This window comes from Pelodiscus sinensis, chromosome 6, assembly GCF_049634645.1.
Source record: "Pelodiscus sinensis isolate JC-2024 chromosome 6, ASM4963464v1, whole genome shotgun sequence".
Lineage (NCBI taxonomy): Eukaryota > Metazoa > Chordata > Testudines > Trionychidae > Pelodiscus > Pelodiscus sinensis.
The window spans coordinates 43,668,931-43,683,874 of record NC_134716.1 but is presented as its reverse complement, the minus strand read 5'-3'; the positions used below and the strand labels follow the sequence as shown (position 1 = coordinate 43,683,874).

General features: G+C 48.3%; 2 protein-coding genes across 7 annotated transcripts in view; one reads left to right on the top strand and one right to left on the bottom strand.

The window, feature by feature from the left end:
- Window positions 1-2,462: 2,462 nt before the first annotated feature.
- Window positions 2,463-4,490, top strand: LOC142829858 (uncharacterized). Its single transcript, XM_075931832.1, has 2 exons — window positions 2,463-3,349; window positions 3,734-4,490. The coding sequence occupies exons 1-2, from the start codon at window positions 2,776-2,778 to the stop codon at window positions 4,279-4,281; spliced, it is 1,122 nt and encodes a 373-aa protein (XP_075787947.1). The 5' UTR covers window positions 2,463-2,775; the 3' UTR covers window positions 4,282-4,490.
- A 607-nt stretch (window positions 4,491-5,097) lies between these two features.
- Window positions 5,098-14,944, bottom strand: part of ERCC6L2 (ERCC excision repair 6 like 2) — a 126,016-nt gene continuing 116,169 nt past the window's right edge. For all 6 annotated transcript variants that reach the window (XM_075931826.1, XM_075931828.1, XM_075931829.1 and 3 more), the window contains 2 exons: window positions 5,618-11,876; window positions 5,098-5,376 (listed from right to left, as the gene is read on the bottom strand). In XM_075931826.1, the coding sequence (XP_075787941.1) occupies window positions 10,898-11,876 (979 nt within the window). In that variant the 3' untranslated portion in view covers window positions 5,098-5,376; window positions 5,618-10,897. The remainder of the gene's footprint in view (window positions 5,377-5,617; window positions 11,877-14,944) is intronic.

Here is a 14,944-nt window from a genome sequence, read left to right as displayed (position 1 = left end):
AAGATGAAACATTAGAGAGAAAACAAAAATAAAGGATTCTATACACATGCTAAAAGATTACCAGAGGTCACCCATCAGTCTTATGGGGACTCTGTGGGCCAAAGTCCTTCCAACCCCTATCAGGAAAGATTGGGGACACTCTTGGACAGATGATCCTTTCCATTTACCAGATCAGACAGAAGGCCCTGAGTCCTTAAACATAGGTGACCTACCCAAAAGTCCGGTCTGCTGATCTCTGGAAAGCCCAGTTTGAATGGGCACATGTGGGTCTCTTCAGGTAGTAACCCTTCTTTGAGTGGGAATTTGTTCAGTCGTCCCACACTGTTCTTAGTTCCTGAGGGAATTGTCATCACCCTCCCACATGGAATTCCATATCATCACTGACCCACAATGATACACGCACCTAATATAGGAAGATCTTCCAAAGATGTTGCAGGGAATTGCTATATCTGGGGAAGAGGGGTGGCCAGTCCAATACGAAGAACAGGAACAGCCTGTCACAGGGCACACTCACCACCATAGCACCTCCAGCTGATTGCTCTGGGAATTAGCTGGTTGACTCACTGGATGCCTCCCTCTAGCTGGTGTCTCCGTGTTCCTCTTTGACCATGGCGATCTCTTCAGGATTCTGCCCTCTGGCAGTGCCCACTCCAGTCTCTCTGAGCCCCCTTCCGGGGGGGTTGGTGTTTATCCTGCTTGCAGTTTATTCTGCTTGCACTCCAGGGACCTCCCCTCCCCAGAGCACTGTTTTCCTCTCAGGGAACATCCAGTTACCCTGTACCCACCTTGCCTCAGTGATCCACTGCCAGCCTTTATCTAGCCCCTGCCTCAGAGGCAAACTGCGGTCTGTAATGGCCACTCATCACTGGCAAAGGGGTGTGGACCTGCTGCCTTTGCCTAACCTGCCTGCTTCAGGCCTTGCAGCCTGGGAGCTTGATTGGCCAGAGCTTCCCCAGCTCGGCCCTTCCTCCAGGAAGCCTTCTGCTTCCCTGACAGTCAGATCCCTACTGCTCTCTCTCCAGAGCAGCAGTCAGTTCTCCCTCTCCCTCCAGGAGTCCTCCTCTCCACAGCCCCCAGCTGGGTCCTCATTAGCAAAGGCTGCCTCAGTTGGGGTTCTTCTCAGCCCTTGCTCAGGGCTCAGATTTTGCCCTTAAAGGGCCAGTGCAGGGCAAACGCATGTCACACAGCCCAACAAAATACCACCACCATCTAGCTCAGGGCAATAATTTTTAAAGTGGGGGGCACTTCACAAATTTCTGAAGTGGCCCTGGGAGAAAGGGGCAGGGCCAGGAGACTTCTCTGATTGGCCTGGGGGTAGGGGAGCATGTGGAGTCTATGCCCCTACCCACCTAGAGAGAATCGCCACTTGTTTTAAACAGGCTGGCAGTTCCTTCTGGTGCTGGGCGACCCTGGAGGGGGAAGGAGACTTTGCTCGCTCCCCCATCCCCAGGCCTCCATTGGCTTGAGGGCAGGGGAGTGGCAGCCACAGGCCGTATCAACCGCTTTGGCAGGCCAGATCCAGCTGGCTGAGACTCTCTTGCCGACCCCTGATCTAGCTCATGCATAACCATTTTTCATAAGTAGATCACAAAGGAGGATACTGACTCGATTTCTAGATAATATCCAAAATGCTGTTGACAGTGCTTGTGCAGACAGAAGAAACACAAGGCTGTTTTGTGAGCAATAATGACAACTAGGAGGAGCTGCAAACATGCCTCTGCATAAGTAGCTGTTTTCAGAAGAAAAAGCGTCTGTGCAATCAAAAAGCCACAGTGATTCAGAAATAAAGGCCACTGATGATACCACGAAAAGTAATTTCAACTTTATTCAGCTTTGATCTCCATACAAGATACATTATTTTATTTCTTATAATTGGCTGTGCTAGTTGATAGGGTTTTTTTTTTTTTCCTATCTGGTATGTTGGTGTTTCATTTTCAAAATAAGGGACAATGTAACAGCAGCAACTGAAATCCATATTAATGATCCATGTGACAGACAGTAAGTTTTGGTAATTCTTACCCACGTGAGGTGGTTGAGCCAGGAAACAAAGACATGCAAGTCCATGTAATCACTTATTACACAAGTAGATCTTTGTTTTAGAGATGGGAAAGCTGAGGTGCAGAGATTCAGTGCCTAAGTGGTCACAGAATGTGTGGTAGACATGAAATCAGATCTGAATCCATCCCAGTCCTGTGTCCCAACCACAATGCCATAATTATTTCCAGAAACCTCCAGACCAGGCTGGACAATAATTTTTGATGAGGCACACCAAGACTTTGGTAAGTGTTCAATGGCCACACTCTTCCATGATATTAATGGAGAAGATGCAGGGACTGGGAAGGAGGTTGAGTGTGGAAGGGATCTTGGGGTAAGGGATTAGGATGTGGGAGGAGATGTGGCTGTGTCCACACTCAGGGGTTCTTTCCAAAAAAGTAGCCTTTTTTCGAAAGAACTTCCCCTGCGTCCAGACTCAAGCCGCGTTCTTTCGAAATTAAATCGAAAGAACGCGGCTTTTCTTTCGACGGCGGTAAACCTCGTTTCACGAGGAAGAACGCCTTTTTCGAGGGAGATCCGTCGAAAGAACGTGAGTCTGGACGGGGGGAGCCCTTTCTTTCGAAATTATTGGCCTCCAGGAACAAGCCCTGGTGGACAATCTGGGCCATGGGTTGCACGTCTGTGGTTCCTGGCTGCAGCCATTCCTTAAAGGGACAGGCGCACCCTCACAGCCACTTGTTGCAGACAAGGAGCCAGAGCACACGGTGACCTTGCTGCAGCATGTCACAGCCCCAAGAGCGTCCTGGCCCTTCCTCCGAGCCTTCTGGGGACCCAGCCAAGGGCTCCAAGCGCCGGGCACCATCCTGGTCCGGCGCAGAGATAAAGAGCCTGCTGGAGCTGTGGGGAGAGGAGGAGGCCTTACAGGCCCTCAAAAGCCGGCGGCGAAATGCCGAAATTTATGGCCGCATGGCTGAAGCCCTGGCCCAGAAGGGCCACTACCCCCGCACCCAGGACCAGGTGCGCTCCAAAGTGAAGGAGCTGCGGCAGGGCTACGCCAAAGCCAGGGAGGAGAGCTCCCGTTCTGGGGCAGCCCCCCACTACTGCCCCTACTACTCAGAGCTGGACCAGATCCTGGGTGGCAGTGCAGAAGCACGCACACCACGGCGGTTCGTCCAGTCTGGATTGGCAGACCCCGTGGTGGACGCTCCAGAGCGGGAGCTACAGCAGTCTGGAGACGGGGACATGGGCCCAGAGGAGGAGGACACCGAGGAGACGGCGACCCTCACCCTGGAGCCAGTCACCCAGACCTCTGAGGCCTCCCAGGCGTCATCTGGCACGGGAGAGGAAGCAGCAGGTGAGTACAGTGAGTTTGTGTCACACCCGGGGGGGGGGGGGAGGTAGGTGGGTGGGTGCACAGTGGGTGATGCACAAGGGAAACCTGTCATGCTCATGCTGATGCCCAGGTCTCTCTCTCTCTCTCTCTCTCTCTCTCACACACACACACACACACACACACACACACACACACAGTGTGACCTTCAAGGGAGAGGGCATGCCCTTTTGGACAGCTGTTGCACACATGACTGATTGTGATAGAAATGTAGCCGTGTTACTCTGATCTGAGGAAGTGGGTCTGGCCCTGGAAAGCTCATCCCCTAATAAACCATCCTGTTAGTATTGTAAGTGCTACAGAGTCCAGTTTATAGGACTGATTGTGTCTTCTTCTTTTCCTCCACAGCCGGACCAGCCGTGGAAGAGGGCCGCAGCACCCCAGCCCCACCTCCATCTCCATCTCCACCTCGGAGACATGGGAGCCGCAGACACAGGCGTGTCTACGCCGACATCCTCCGGCAGCACGTCGAGGCTGTGCAGGAGCAGAACGCCATCCTGCTCCAGAGGGCGGAGGCAGAGGAGCGGTGGCGTGATCGGCTCATGAATGAGCTGGTCCTGCAGCGCACGGTGCTGTACGCCACCCTGAGGGAGGTCAGCGGTTTGCCTGCTGCTGTGCCTGGTCCTGCTCCTCCAGCACCCCATGACCCCACCCCACCAAACCCCCCTTCCACAACAGCAGCCCTTTCCCCCCTTGGACCTCCCTCTCACCCAGCCCCCCCAGCTCCCCAGCCCCTCTCTCCCCCTGGCCCTTCTCTCCCCCAGGCTTCCACGTCCCAAGAGCCCCCCAGCAGCCAGCCAACCGACAGGTGCATCACCCGATCCCGTAGCCGGGGAGCACCCCAAACACGAGGCCCAGCCAGGAAAGGGAAATCTGCCAAGCCCCGTTCAACCTGATCCCCTTCCCCCCTCCAGGTTTCCAGGCCCCTTCCCCCCTCCAGGTTTCAGTCACCCCCATCACCCCAGTTAAAGCACAAACAAAGGGTTAAAGGCACTGTTTGTTTATTGTATATAGTTTGGCAACAACAAAAATGAAGAAAATTTTTGTTATTTTGCCACATTGTTTGATTATATGTACAAAATTATAAATAAGTAAAGAGAACATTTTATTTTGAAACACACCCTGGTGTAAGTGATGTGTCCAAACTGGGTCAGGAGATGGGTTGTGGAGGGAAGCTTCTATTGGGGGCCAGAGCCCAGTCCCCAGGCAGAAGCCCCTCAGTGCACTCAGTGGCCTCCACTGGAGAATTGGTCCCGGAGGGCCTCCCGGATGCCAACTGCAGACCGGTGAGCCTGGCGGATGGCAGCTGACCGGGGCTGGGCAAAGAGCCTCTCCTGGGCATCAGCAGCTCTCCCCCACCCTGGTAGGAAGGCCTCCCCTTTCCTCTCCACGAGGTTATGGAGGACGCAACACGCGGCCACCACCTCGGGGATGTTGGTCTCCCCCATGTCGAGGCGTGTGAGCAAGCACCGGAATCTGCCCTTTAAACGGCCAAACGCACATTCCACCTGGTTGCGAGCCCGGTTAAGGCGAGCATTAAACTGCTCCTTGCTCGCATCCAGCTGGCCGGTGTAGGGCTTCATCAGCCACGGCATCAGGGGATAGGCGGCATCAGCCACTATGCACACCGGCACGTGCACATCCCCAACCGCAAACTGGCGATGGGGGAAAAAAGTTCCTGCCTGAAGCCTCTGGTACAGGTACGAGTTCCTGAAGATGCGGGCATCGTGTGCCCGCCCTGACCACCCAACACAAATGTCCGAAAACTGTCCACGATGGTCGACCAGGGCCTGGAGGACCATAGAAAAGTAGCCCTTTCTGTTTATGAATTGGGCTGCTCGATGGGGCGGTGCACGGATGGCAATGTGTGTCCCATCGAGCGCTCCTCCGCAATTGGGGAAGCCGAGGGCAGCAAAGCCGGCCATGACGCTGTCCAGATCCGGTAGACAGATGAGCCTGTTGAGCAGCTCCGAATTGATGGCCCTCACCACCTGCAGAACGAGACAGACAACAAAGTGTTAGAAGGGGTGCCTTATGTCTTAGGAGGAGAACCCACCGCCCACCTTCCCTCTCAAACAAACAGCCCGGGAATCCCCTCCTCAGAACCCTCCCCCCCAATTCAGGGTGAGTGGAGGAGCTCCCTCCCACTCCCACTCCCACTCCACTTGGCCCTTCCTGACAGTCTCCCTTCCCCCCACCCCAAACTGTGACTGTCCCCAGACAATGACTTACCTCCATCAAGACGGCCCCGACAGTAGATCTCCCCACTCCAAATTGGTGTCCCACGGAGCGGTAGCTGTCGGGGGTTGCCAGCTTCCAGAGGGCAATGGCGACCCTCTTTTCCAGGGGGATGGCGGGCCGCAGGTGGGTGTCTTGCCGTTGCAGAGCAGGGGCGAGCCAGGTACACAGCTCCTGGAAAGTGGTCTTTCTCATGCGGAAGTTCCGTAGCCAGTCTTGGTCATCCCAGATCTCCATCACGAGCCGGTCCCACCAGTCAGAGCTGGTGTCAAACCTCCAAACACGCCTGTCAACGAAAAAGTTCGGAGGCAAGGGCAGTGTGGCTGCCGGACGGGGGAACCCCTCGTCCCTCTGGTCTGGGTCCAGCTCGGGAAGGAGCCTCATGATTGTCTCACGAAGATGCAGCAACAGCTGCAGTATGGTGGTGTGGGGCCCTCGCCTGCCCAGGGGCAGCTCTGGCTCCATGCCACAAATAAGGGTCTGCAAGCAGAAAAACCTCAAAAGAAAAAAGCTGCTGGGGTGTCCCAGGAAGCTGAGCACTCCAAAGCAGCACTGCGATGCCTTGCAAAATTCCTCAAGGGACAGCAAAGGCAGCTGCAGCAGCAGAGCAACGGGTGTTCAGGAGTGTCCCTCTCACCACGCGTCTCTGCAAAGGGCAGGCAGGCAGCACCCGGAAGGAAATGCTGCCCCCATGCCCTGGCAGAAGCAGTTCCGGGTGGCTTTCAATTTCGAAAGAGCGTCCGGCAGTCTGGACGCTCTTTTTCGAAATAGCGGATCGATCTTTCGATCCGCGCATTGTAGTCTAGACGCGCTCTTTCGAAAGAGCCTCTTTCGAAAGATGCTTTCGAAAGAGGCTCTTTCGAAAGAAGCCTGCAGTCTAGACACACCCTGTGTGATCTCAGAGGGGGTTTGAGTGAAGGTGGGGGTTGTGACCTGGGACAGGGGACTAGGGTAGAGGAGGGGTTCATGGGTTTGGGTTATGACCAAAGGCAGGAGAGTTGTGACCTGGGGTAGGGACTGGGATGCAGAGTCTGGGAGGGGATATGGGTGCAGGACATGGAGTACAGGGTTTAGATTATGTAGGGCAGGGGTCAGAGAACTGGGATACCAGAGGCTGGCTCTGTCTGGGAGACATTTATCTAGATGACTTCTGGCCAGCAGCCCAGTAGGTTTCTCAGAGAGGTGCCCTGCTTTCCATACCCAGCAGGCACTCAGAGCAGCTGGTTGAGGGGCCATGTGCATGTGAACAACTGCAAGTCTGAAGGGGAAGAAGGGTACTTCACGCACTGCCTGTTCTTCAAACAGGCAGCTTCCATTGACTGGAAAATGGAGATGCGAGATTGTTCTGGGGGCCAGAGCAGCATGCAAAACCTCCCCCCCTAGGCTCACAAACAGGCCCTGCAGCTAGCATTTCTGAGCAGTGTGCAGGGGCAGGGTACGCAGGGAGCCTGGCTGAGGCTCCCACTGCAACCATGGGCCAGATCCACTGGCTTTGGCAGCCAGATTCAGCCCATGTGCTATATTTTGCCCATTCCTGCTCTATACTATACTACACCTAGTTAGTCTTGCTTGAGTGCAATTAAGCCTCTTTGTTAACAGCCATTTTGGATCAAGCTATTGTTCAGAAGACCATGAATATAAATATATAAATTGTGACAGACCTGTTGACTGTTAGCATCAGTGAAGTCTGGGGACTGAAATCAAATGTTACTGGGGCTGTTTTTTTTTTTTTTAAACAATATTGAAATTTCATTTCAATAGCAGAATTACTTCAACTGAATAGTAGTATTTCTACAGTAAAAGTAACCCCCCCACCTAGGGTGGCCATCTGTCCTGTTTTTAATGGGACTGTCTCTTATTTAAGCTCTCTTCCAGGTCCTGATTTGTTTTTAAAAAAAGGGTAACTTGTTCCATATTTGCACTCCCCATTCTGGTCCTTGAGTGCCCCGATCAGCGCAGCTGCAGCAGTCTCGTTTGGGGCTGGCTGTAAACACAGGCAGGCAGCAGCACGTAGTGTCTTGAATCAGGCAGGGTGCAAAGGGAGAAAGACAGAAACCAGACAATAGGAAAAAGGTAGCCTGTATATTAGAGCGAGGGGCAGGATGTATGGGTGAGTGAAGAGTGTGTGTCATCTCTCCCCCATGGCACTCTAAAGAAGCGGGGAAGGTCTGCCGGTCCTTCCAGAACATGGGGCTGAAGCCCTCACTGCCGGTGCCTCTGCAGGGCTGAAGCTCCTCTCTCCACGCCCCCCCATCCCACTAGCTTCAGCCCCCATCTGTTCCCTAACCTCCCTTCGGCAACCCTGCTCCCAGGCCCCATTCCCAGGTGGCCCCCGGCACCACTCTGAAGCCTCTTGTTGCCGTGGAGCTGCAGCTCTGTTTCTGGACGGCCACCAGTGCCAGGCTGAAGCCCCTTTCTCTGATGGCCCCCACTGCTGGCTGCAGCCCCCATCTCCCCGGCAACCTCATTCCCTGGTGCTCCCCTGGGCTGCAGTGCTCATCCCTCCAACAGCCCTGGCTGCAGCTCCCCCATCACCCTGACATCCCTGATCCCCAGCAGCCCCAACCATGGGTCAGCAGCCCCCATCCCTGGTGGTCCCCACCGCCTGGTGACAGTCCTGTTCCCTGGTGAGTGCCCCCATCCCCATTGGCCCTAATCCCCAACACTCACTTCTGCTGAAGCCCCATCGCTGCTCCCTCCCACCGCCTCAAGCATGAGTGGTGGGCTCAAGCTGGGAACAGCAGGGCTTAATCCTGCATGCCCCATGCTCCCCTTGGGGGAGAAGCCTCCAGAGTCCATGGTTAGAATCAGGGCCAGATTAACCTTCTGTGGGCTCAGAGTCAAACTCTTTTGTGGGCCCTCAATGGAGCAATGAAGCATAGTGTTGGGATACCAGTCCCCAAAGCAAGGGGGCAATGGGGCACGGATGGCATGCCCAGGCCAATACAAAGGCATTATTTACAAACTGGCAGTTCTCAGGCGCACAGTGGCCTGCCCGGACCTGTGCTGACAGCATGCCCCTTTCCTTTGAGGGCAGGGCCATGCCATGGCATGCCCTACAGCCCCTCGACTCAACATCCCCCCAACTCCCTGGCCAAAGTCCCCTGCAGACTTGCAAGCATAGCACCCTGCACATCACTCCTGCCCCACCACAGATGCCCAGAACTCTCAATTCCTAGTCCCTTCACATACATTTCTTTCCCGCCACCTCATAGCCCAGCACACACACACACACACACCTATTATTTACCTATTATTAGTTATAATAATGCAGCGTGTCTTTTTAATGGGTGCTCAGTCAACTTAATGCTAGTTTGAATGTCTGCACTGCATAGTTCTGATTGATTGCCATGAAGCTCGCTTAAATCCGAGCAATTTTACCAGGTGCCCCATATTTGGCATAGGAAAATATGGTCACCCTACTTCACTATGTTTTAAGCATGAATGTTAATACCAGTTTTTAGGGCCACATTTTTATAAATAGGTAAAGCAATTGCATAAACTGGAATACACATACCCAAATACAGTGATTATGAAAGCAATCACAGTAAATGCAAATGCAGATAAATAAGTTCATATCTAACAAGCAGTCTGCACACATAATTACATGCTCCCTTTTCTAAATATCTTATTTATATTATACATAAAGTATACAACTTAGTCATCTATAAAATATTTATTCTTTTCAGAATACAATTCTTACGAAAATGTAAACCAAAATTTTTTTTTGGATGGAAAGATCTCTTTTTGCTCTCATAAATGCCTATACTTGATGTAAGTTATTTTCAGATCAATTTATGTTCACATTAGTTCATTCCAACATTTGAGAGTCTGACACACAATATTACACCCGAATTATTGAAGATAACTGGATTTGTCTTGAACTTAAATATGAAATTGACTGAAAAAAAACGAGTGAAAGGAAAAAAGCATCTCTTCCTGTGGTATTAGCTGATTATCTTAACAACCTGGAGATGGTAGCAATGATGCAGGCACCTGCCATCATAACAAAGGTTTCTGTGATATGGGTACTTGCCCACAAGTGAAAGGAATCATAAGCAAGGCCTTCAACTTATTTAGTACAAGCCAATGACTTGTTTCATTAAATGACATATGGGAGGGAAAAGTTCTAAATTCCATTAGCTGAATTATCCAGTCCAGACTGTAAATATAGATTAAAAACATATATGTGAAGCTCTGATTAGACATATACATATTCTCTTACTAAAAAACAACTTTGTTTAATAAGCAAAGTCTTATCTGAGATTGCTGGCATTAGAAGGATGGTTGTGGAGTGACATCCTGAGTCACCCATATTTCAACACTAGGGCTGTGTCCAGACTCAGGGGTTTTTTCGAAAAAAGTAGTCTTTTTTCGAAAAAAACCTCACCTGCGTCCAGACTCAAGCCGCGTTCTTTCGAAATTAAATCGAAAGAACGCGGCTTTTCTTTCGATGGCGGTAAACCTCATTTCACGAGGAAGAACGCCTTCTTTCGAAAGTTCCTCTTTCGAAAGAAGGCGTTCTTCAATGTAAATAGGGCTTCTTCGAAAGAGAGCATCCAGACTCACTGGATGCTTTCTTTCGAAAAAGCAAGCCGCTTTTTCGAAAGTTCAACGTGCAGTCTAGACGCTCTCTTTCGAAAGAGGCTCTTTCGAAAGTATCTTTCGAAAGAGCCTCTTTCGAAAGAGGCTTGCAGTCTAGACATAGCCTCGGGGAAAATACCCAGAGCTACAAATGAACTTTAGGCACATCAGGAACCAAAGGAAAACAACTCAAGCAATTTAAAAAGCATACATTTAAAATTAACATGTTAAATCATGGCAGGATGCGACAGAGTTAACATGTACCTCACAGTAACTGTGAAGACAGCATTTGACATTTAGTTTCATTTAGACGGAGATTAGTAACCCATCACTCACACCCTGCAGTGCTGTGCTACTGAAGTAACACATACCTTGTTGTGTTTCAAGCCTCCATGATCACAGCAGAATCTCTAGTACAAGTCAACTGAAATCACACCAAACATGGGCCTCTTATGATTACAAACAAGGCCAGGTTTTAAAATACACTATGCGCCTACATTTATATCACCACTATTCCCCCTTTGCTTATTGCAGAGGAATGTAGGGCAGAATGTATTACAGTATGCCTCAAGGCCAATAATCACAGTAAGATGCAATGGAATGCTGTCCCATAATGTATGCTGCTAACACCAGTAAGTTTTCTTCAGCTGTACTTGTGAGACTGAATAATTTATTACCTGTGCTTTAAAATCAGTCATTCATATCTAGACATGAAAAGGTGTGTGCGCCAGATATAGACTCATCTGAATCACTTAGATTATATTTTTTCCATAAAAAATCTTCATTTTGTTTCCAAAGAGAACTTTCTTGAATGCCTTTCTTTTTTGTCAAAGCAACAGAAGGTGCTCTTTCACACAACTCCTTTATGACTGCCATGTCTGTGAGCTTTCGGAGACTCTCATCATTCTGCTCATTCAGCACATCCCAGAAGTCTTTTGGTCGTTCTTTTGCTTTTTCTTCAGGTCCTGAAAGAGGCCTTCTTGGCAGCTCTGTAGGCCTGTTTCCATTACTTTTGAAGAGGTCATTGAGAACAGAGGTATCTCCTAGTAAGTCTACAAAAGAGTTTTTCTTGTAAGTCTGAGTTTCTCTCTCTTCATTTTGTGACTGAGACAGGGATCTTTTTCTTAGAGATTTTGTCCCCCCTGAGTTCTGCTGTCCTTCAGTGGTATTTTCAGAGAGCACTTCAATTATTTCTGATTTACTACTTACTGAGTCAGTTGCCATCAAATCTTTGAATGGTTGGCTGTTTCTCACACTGATGGTATTTTGGGTATTGACAGTGGACAATTGTTTATCTTTTGAATTAAGACACACAGCATCTTGTATGCAGAAATCATTGTGAAATTGTTTTCCTTTGTGTCGTTTTTGGCTACATATTTCTGCAGTCACACAGAGAGGATCTTTAGCTGAAGAATCAGACTTTGATTTTCTACATTTTACCATGGACTTTCTCCTTCTACAATGGCTTGTATTCACCTCTTCCTCACACCCATCTGAAACATGTAATGGATCTTTGACTGGAAATAGGTCCTCTAGCTCTGGATACTTTCCAGCATAAAAATCTCTCAACATCTTTTGTCGTACTCCTGATGTGGTTTTTGCAATATATTCTGCCAGCTCTTCCACTGAAGCCATGTTAAAGTAGGATACCATTTCTTCAAACTGTTTCCTATAGCCAACAATGAATAAAAACATGATCATCTTGTCTTAATTTTTTTTAAAGGCACCGAATATAAAATAAAGATACAATCGATTCATTCAGTTTAGTTAGCTTATACAAAACAAACCTAGAAAAGAAGTAAGTCATAATCTTATTGGTAACAGTACTAGTTCTAATTTCAATTTCAAGGAAAAGACCAAGAACATAACACGCAAAGCTGCCGAAGTGACAAAGGGCTTGCATACATCATAGTGGGATAATGCACTCAACATGGACATGCTTTCCGAAGTGCACTAACCTATTGTTGATCCAGCCCCCAAGCCTTAGGTTCCCCACCTCTTCCATAGACCCTGATGGTGTGCATAAAAGAATGTTGTTTCAAACAGCTCTATGTGAAACTGCACTAGGGAAACTTTAGCATGCACCAAAACGATCTATGGGACCAATTAATGCACAACACATTAGTGCACTTGAGAAATCATAATGCCGAGGAACACATTTCCCTTATATGCAGACAAACCCTTATAAATCCTATTTTCACAAGTGACTTTTTTGAAAGGCAATGGAACTTAGGGAGGGGTGGTGTTCAGTTCTACATTTAAAGCATTTGTTGACTTAGTTACATCATTCAGGGTTGTGAAAAATGCACACCTATGAGAGACCGTGTTAAGCCAACCTAAGACCCAGTGTAGACATCATGAGGTCAATGGAAGAATTCCTCTGTCAACCTGGCTACTAGCTATTGCCTCTCAAGGGAGAGGTTTTACTACAGTGCTGGAAAAACTCCTGCTACTGGAGCAAGTCTCTGCACCACCGTGCTGCAGCTATATTGCTGTAGCACTTGTAGCATAGCGTTACTTTTATGTTCCAAAGTCCCTAAAGACCACATTTTTAAAGGTATTTAGACATTCAGATAGGTACCCAGTGGGATATTAAAAAGTGCTCAACACCCACTGAATCAAAATCATTTCAAAAGTGTAATTTAATTTGAAAAGTTGTCAGCATAATTTATGTCATTCTATCATGTGTCACATAAAACTCACGAGTAAAATGTTCCTGGCAGGATCTGAACATATACAGATGAGAGTTCTAATACAACACAGTCACTGGCTCAGCTATCAAGTGTTACAATAACACACAGCTATGGTCTTCCTCCAATTTCAGAACATGGAGCAATTTAAAAATCTCGAGTATTAACAACTGGATATTGATTTTTATTCATATTAAGAACAGTAGAGAAATAAACCTGTTCATCCACTCAACAATACATACTGAAATGCTATCTGGTCTGATAGAGCGGTGCTTAGATGAAAGATGTTACCAAATTAGAACAAAAACACCCATGTTATTAAATGTATTGAAAAGAACAAAATCTTTAAAAATGATTTTTTAAGACTTAAAAGTCAGTGTTATAAACAAAATCTTAGAACACAATTAACCTCTAAGGCAGTGTTTCTTAAACTTTTTAAGACCGAGGAACACCAAACAATCTTTTTTTATGAGGAACACCAAGGATTTTTTGTTGACAAAAAAAGGGTGGGAGGAAAGGGAAGGGCCAGGGGGATAGTTATTGGGGGGGGGGGAGGTCTCCTGCCTCTTTAAGGGCAGCCATTTTGAATTCTGTTGTTCTCTGCGGCACACCGGTGTGCTGCGGAACACAATTTAAGAAACACTGCTCTAAGGCTAGGTCTACACAGCAGCTGGAGGTTGAATTAAGGTACACAATTCCAGCTACATAAAAAATGTAGCTGGAGTTGATATACCTTAAACCAAGATATGGTGCCATCCTTACAGTGGGAAATATGCTTCCATTGAGTTCTCTTACTCCTCATGAGGAGGAGTTCCAGCAACAGAGGCACCCTCAGCTTTTGATTTAATTTACTAGACCTACTAAATTGAAAGCTAGAAGATCGACTGCCACAGCGTCAATTTTTTCCATAGTCTACACGTACCTTAAGGCCAGCCTAGTTTGTTTTGGGTACAATACTTTCAAACAAGCAGGTACTGACATGCCTTACATAATCTGTAAGGAACAACGAAAGGCTGGGTGCATTCCATCTAGTTATATCTGATATGACTTACTGTTTGAATATTTGTTTTAATTTCTAAAACTATAGTAGGGCCTCTGAAGTAGGAAACATTTACTGATAAAACTGATATCTATGAAAGATTCATGGGCATAGAGATACCATGCTCCTTTTCTTCCTTCCCTCCCTCTGTTAGGCAATTGGGCAGTTCATACTTGAGCAGCGGGAATAGTGAAAATGGTTTCAGTGGTAGCATTCACGCAGGCCCACCACTGATGGAGGGGCAAAGGGGGCAACTGCCCCAGACCCTAGTGATACAAATGGGCCTGGAGCTCCCAGCCACTGCTGTTACTACTGAGGCAGTGGTGACATCTGGAGCCAGAGCGATGAGCCCTTTAAATTGCTGTCAGAGCCCCATGCAGTGCTCTCTCGGTGACTCTGAGAGCTGGCTGGGGGAGTGGGGAGGATGGCACAGTGCAGCTGCAGCAGTGCTGAGAGTTGCAAAAACATGACACTATTTAAAAAAAAAAAAGCAAACATGATTCTGGGATGCATTAACAAGAGTGTTCTGAGGAAGACATGAGAAGTCATTCTTCCACTCTACTCTGTGCTGATTAGGCCTCAGATGGAGTATTGTGTCCAGTACTGGGCACCATATTTCAAGAAAGATGTGGAGAAATTGGAGAAGGTCCAGAGAAGAGCAACAAAAATGATTAAAGGTCTAGAAAACTTGACCTTATGAGGAAAGACTGAAAGAACAGGGCTTGTTTAGTTTAGAAAAGAGAAAATTGAGAGGGGACATGATAGTATGTAAAAGAGTGCTACAAAGAGGAGAGAGAAAAATTGTTCTTCTTGGCCTCTGATGATAGGATAAGAAGTAATGGGCTTAAACTGCAGCAAAAGAGGCTTAGGTTGGACATTAGGAAAATCTTCCTAATGGTCAGGATGGTTAAACCTTGGAATAAATTGCCTAGGGAGGCTGTGGAATCTTCATCACTGGAGATATTTAAGAGCAGGTTGGATAGACCTCTATCCAGGATGATCTAAATT

Coding starts and splice junctions, on each gene's coding strand:
- LOC142829858 (XM_075931832.1), top strand. CDS start 2,776: ATGTCACAGCCCCAAGAGCGTCCTGGCCCTTCCTCCGAGCCTTCTGGG. Junction 3,350..3,733: donor CACGGGAGAGGAAGCAGCAG/GTGAGTACAGTG, acceptor TTTCCTCCACAG/CCGGACCAGCCGTGGAAGAG.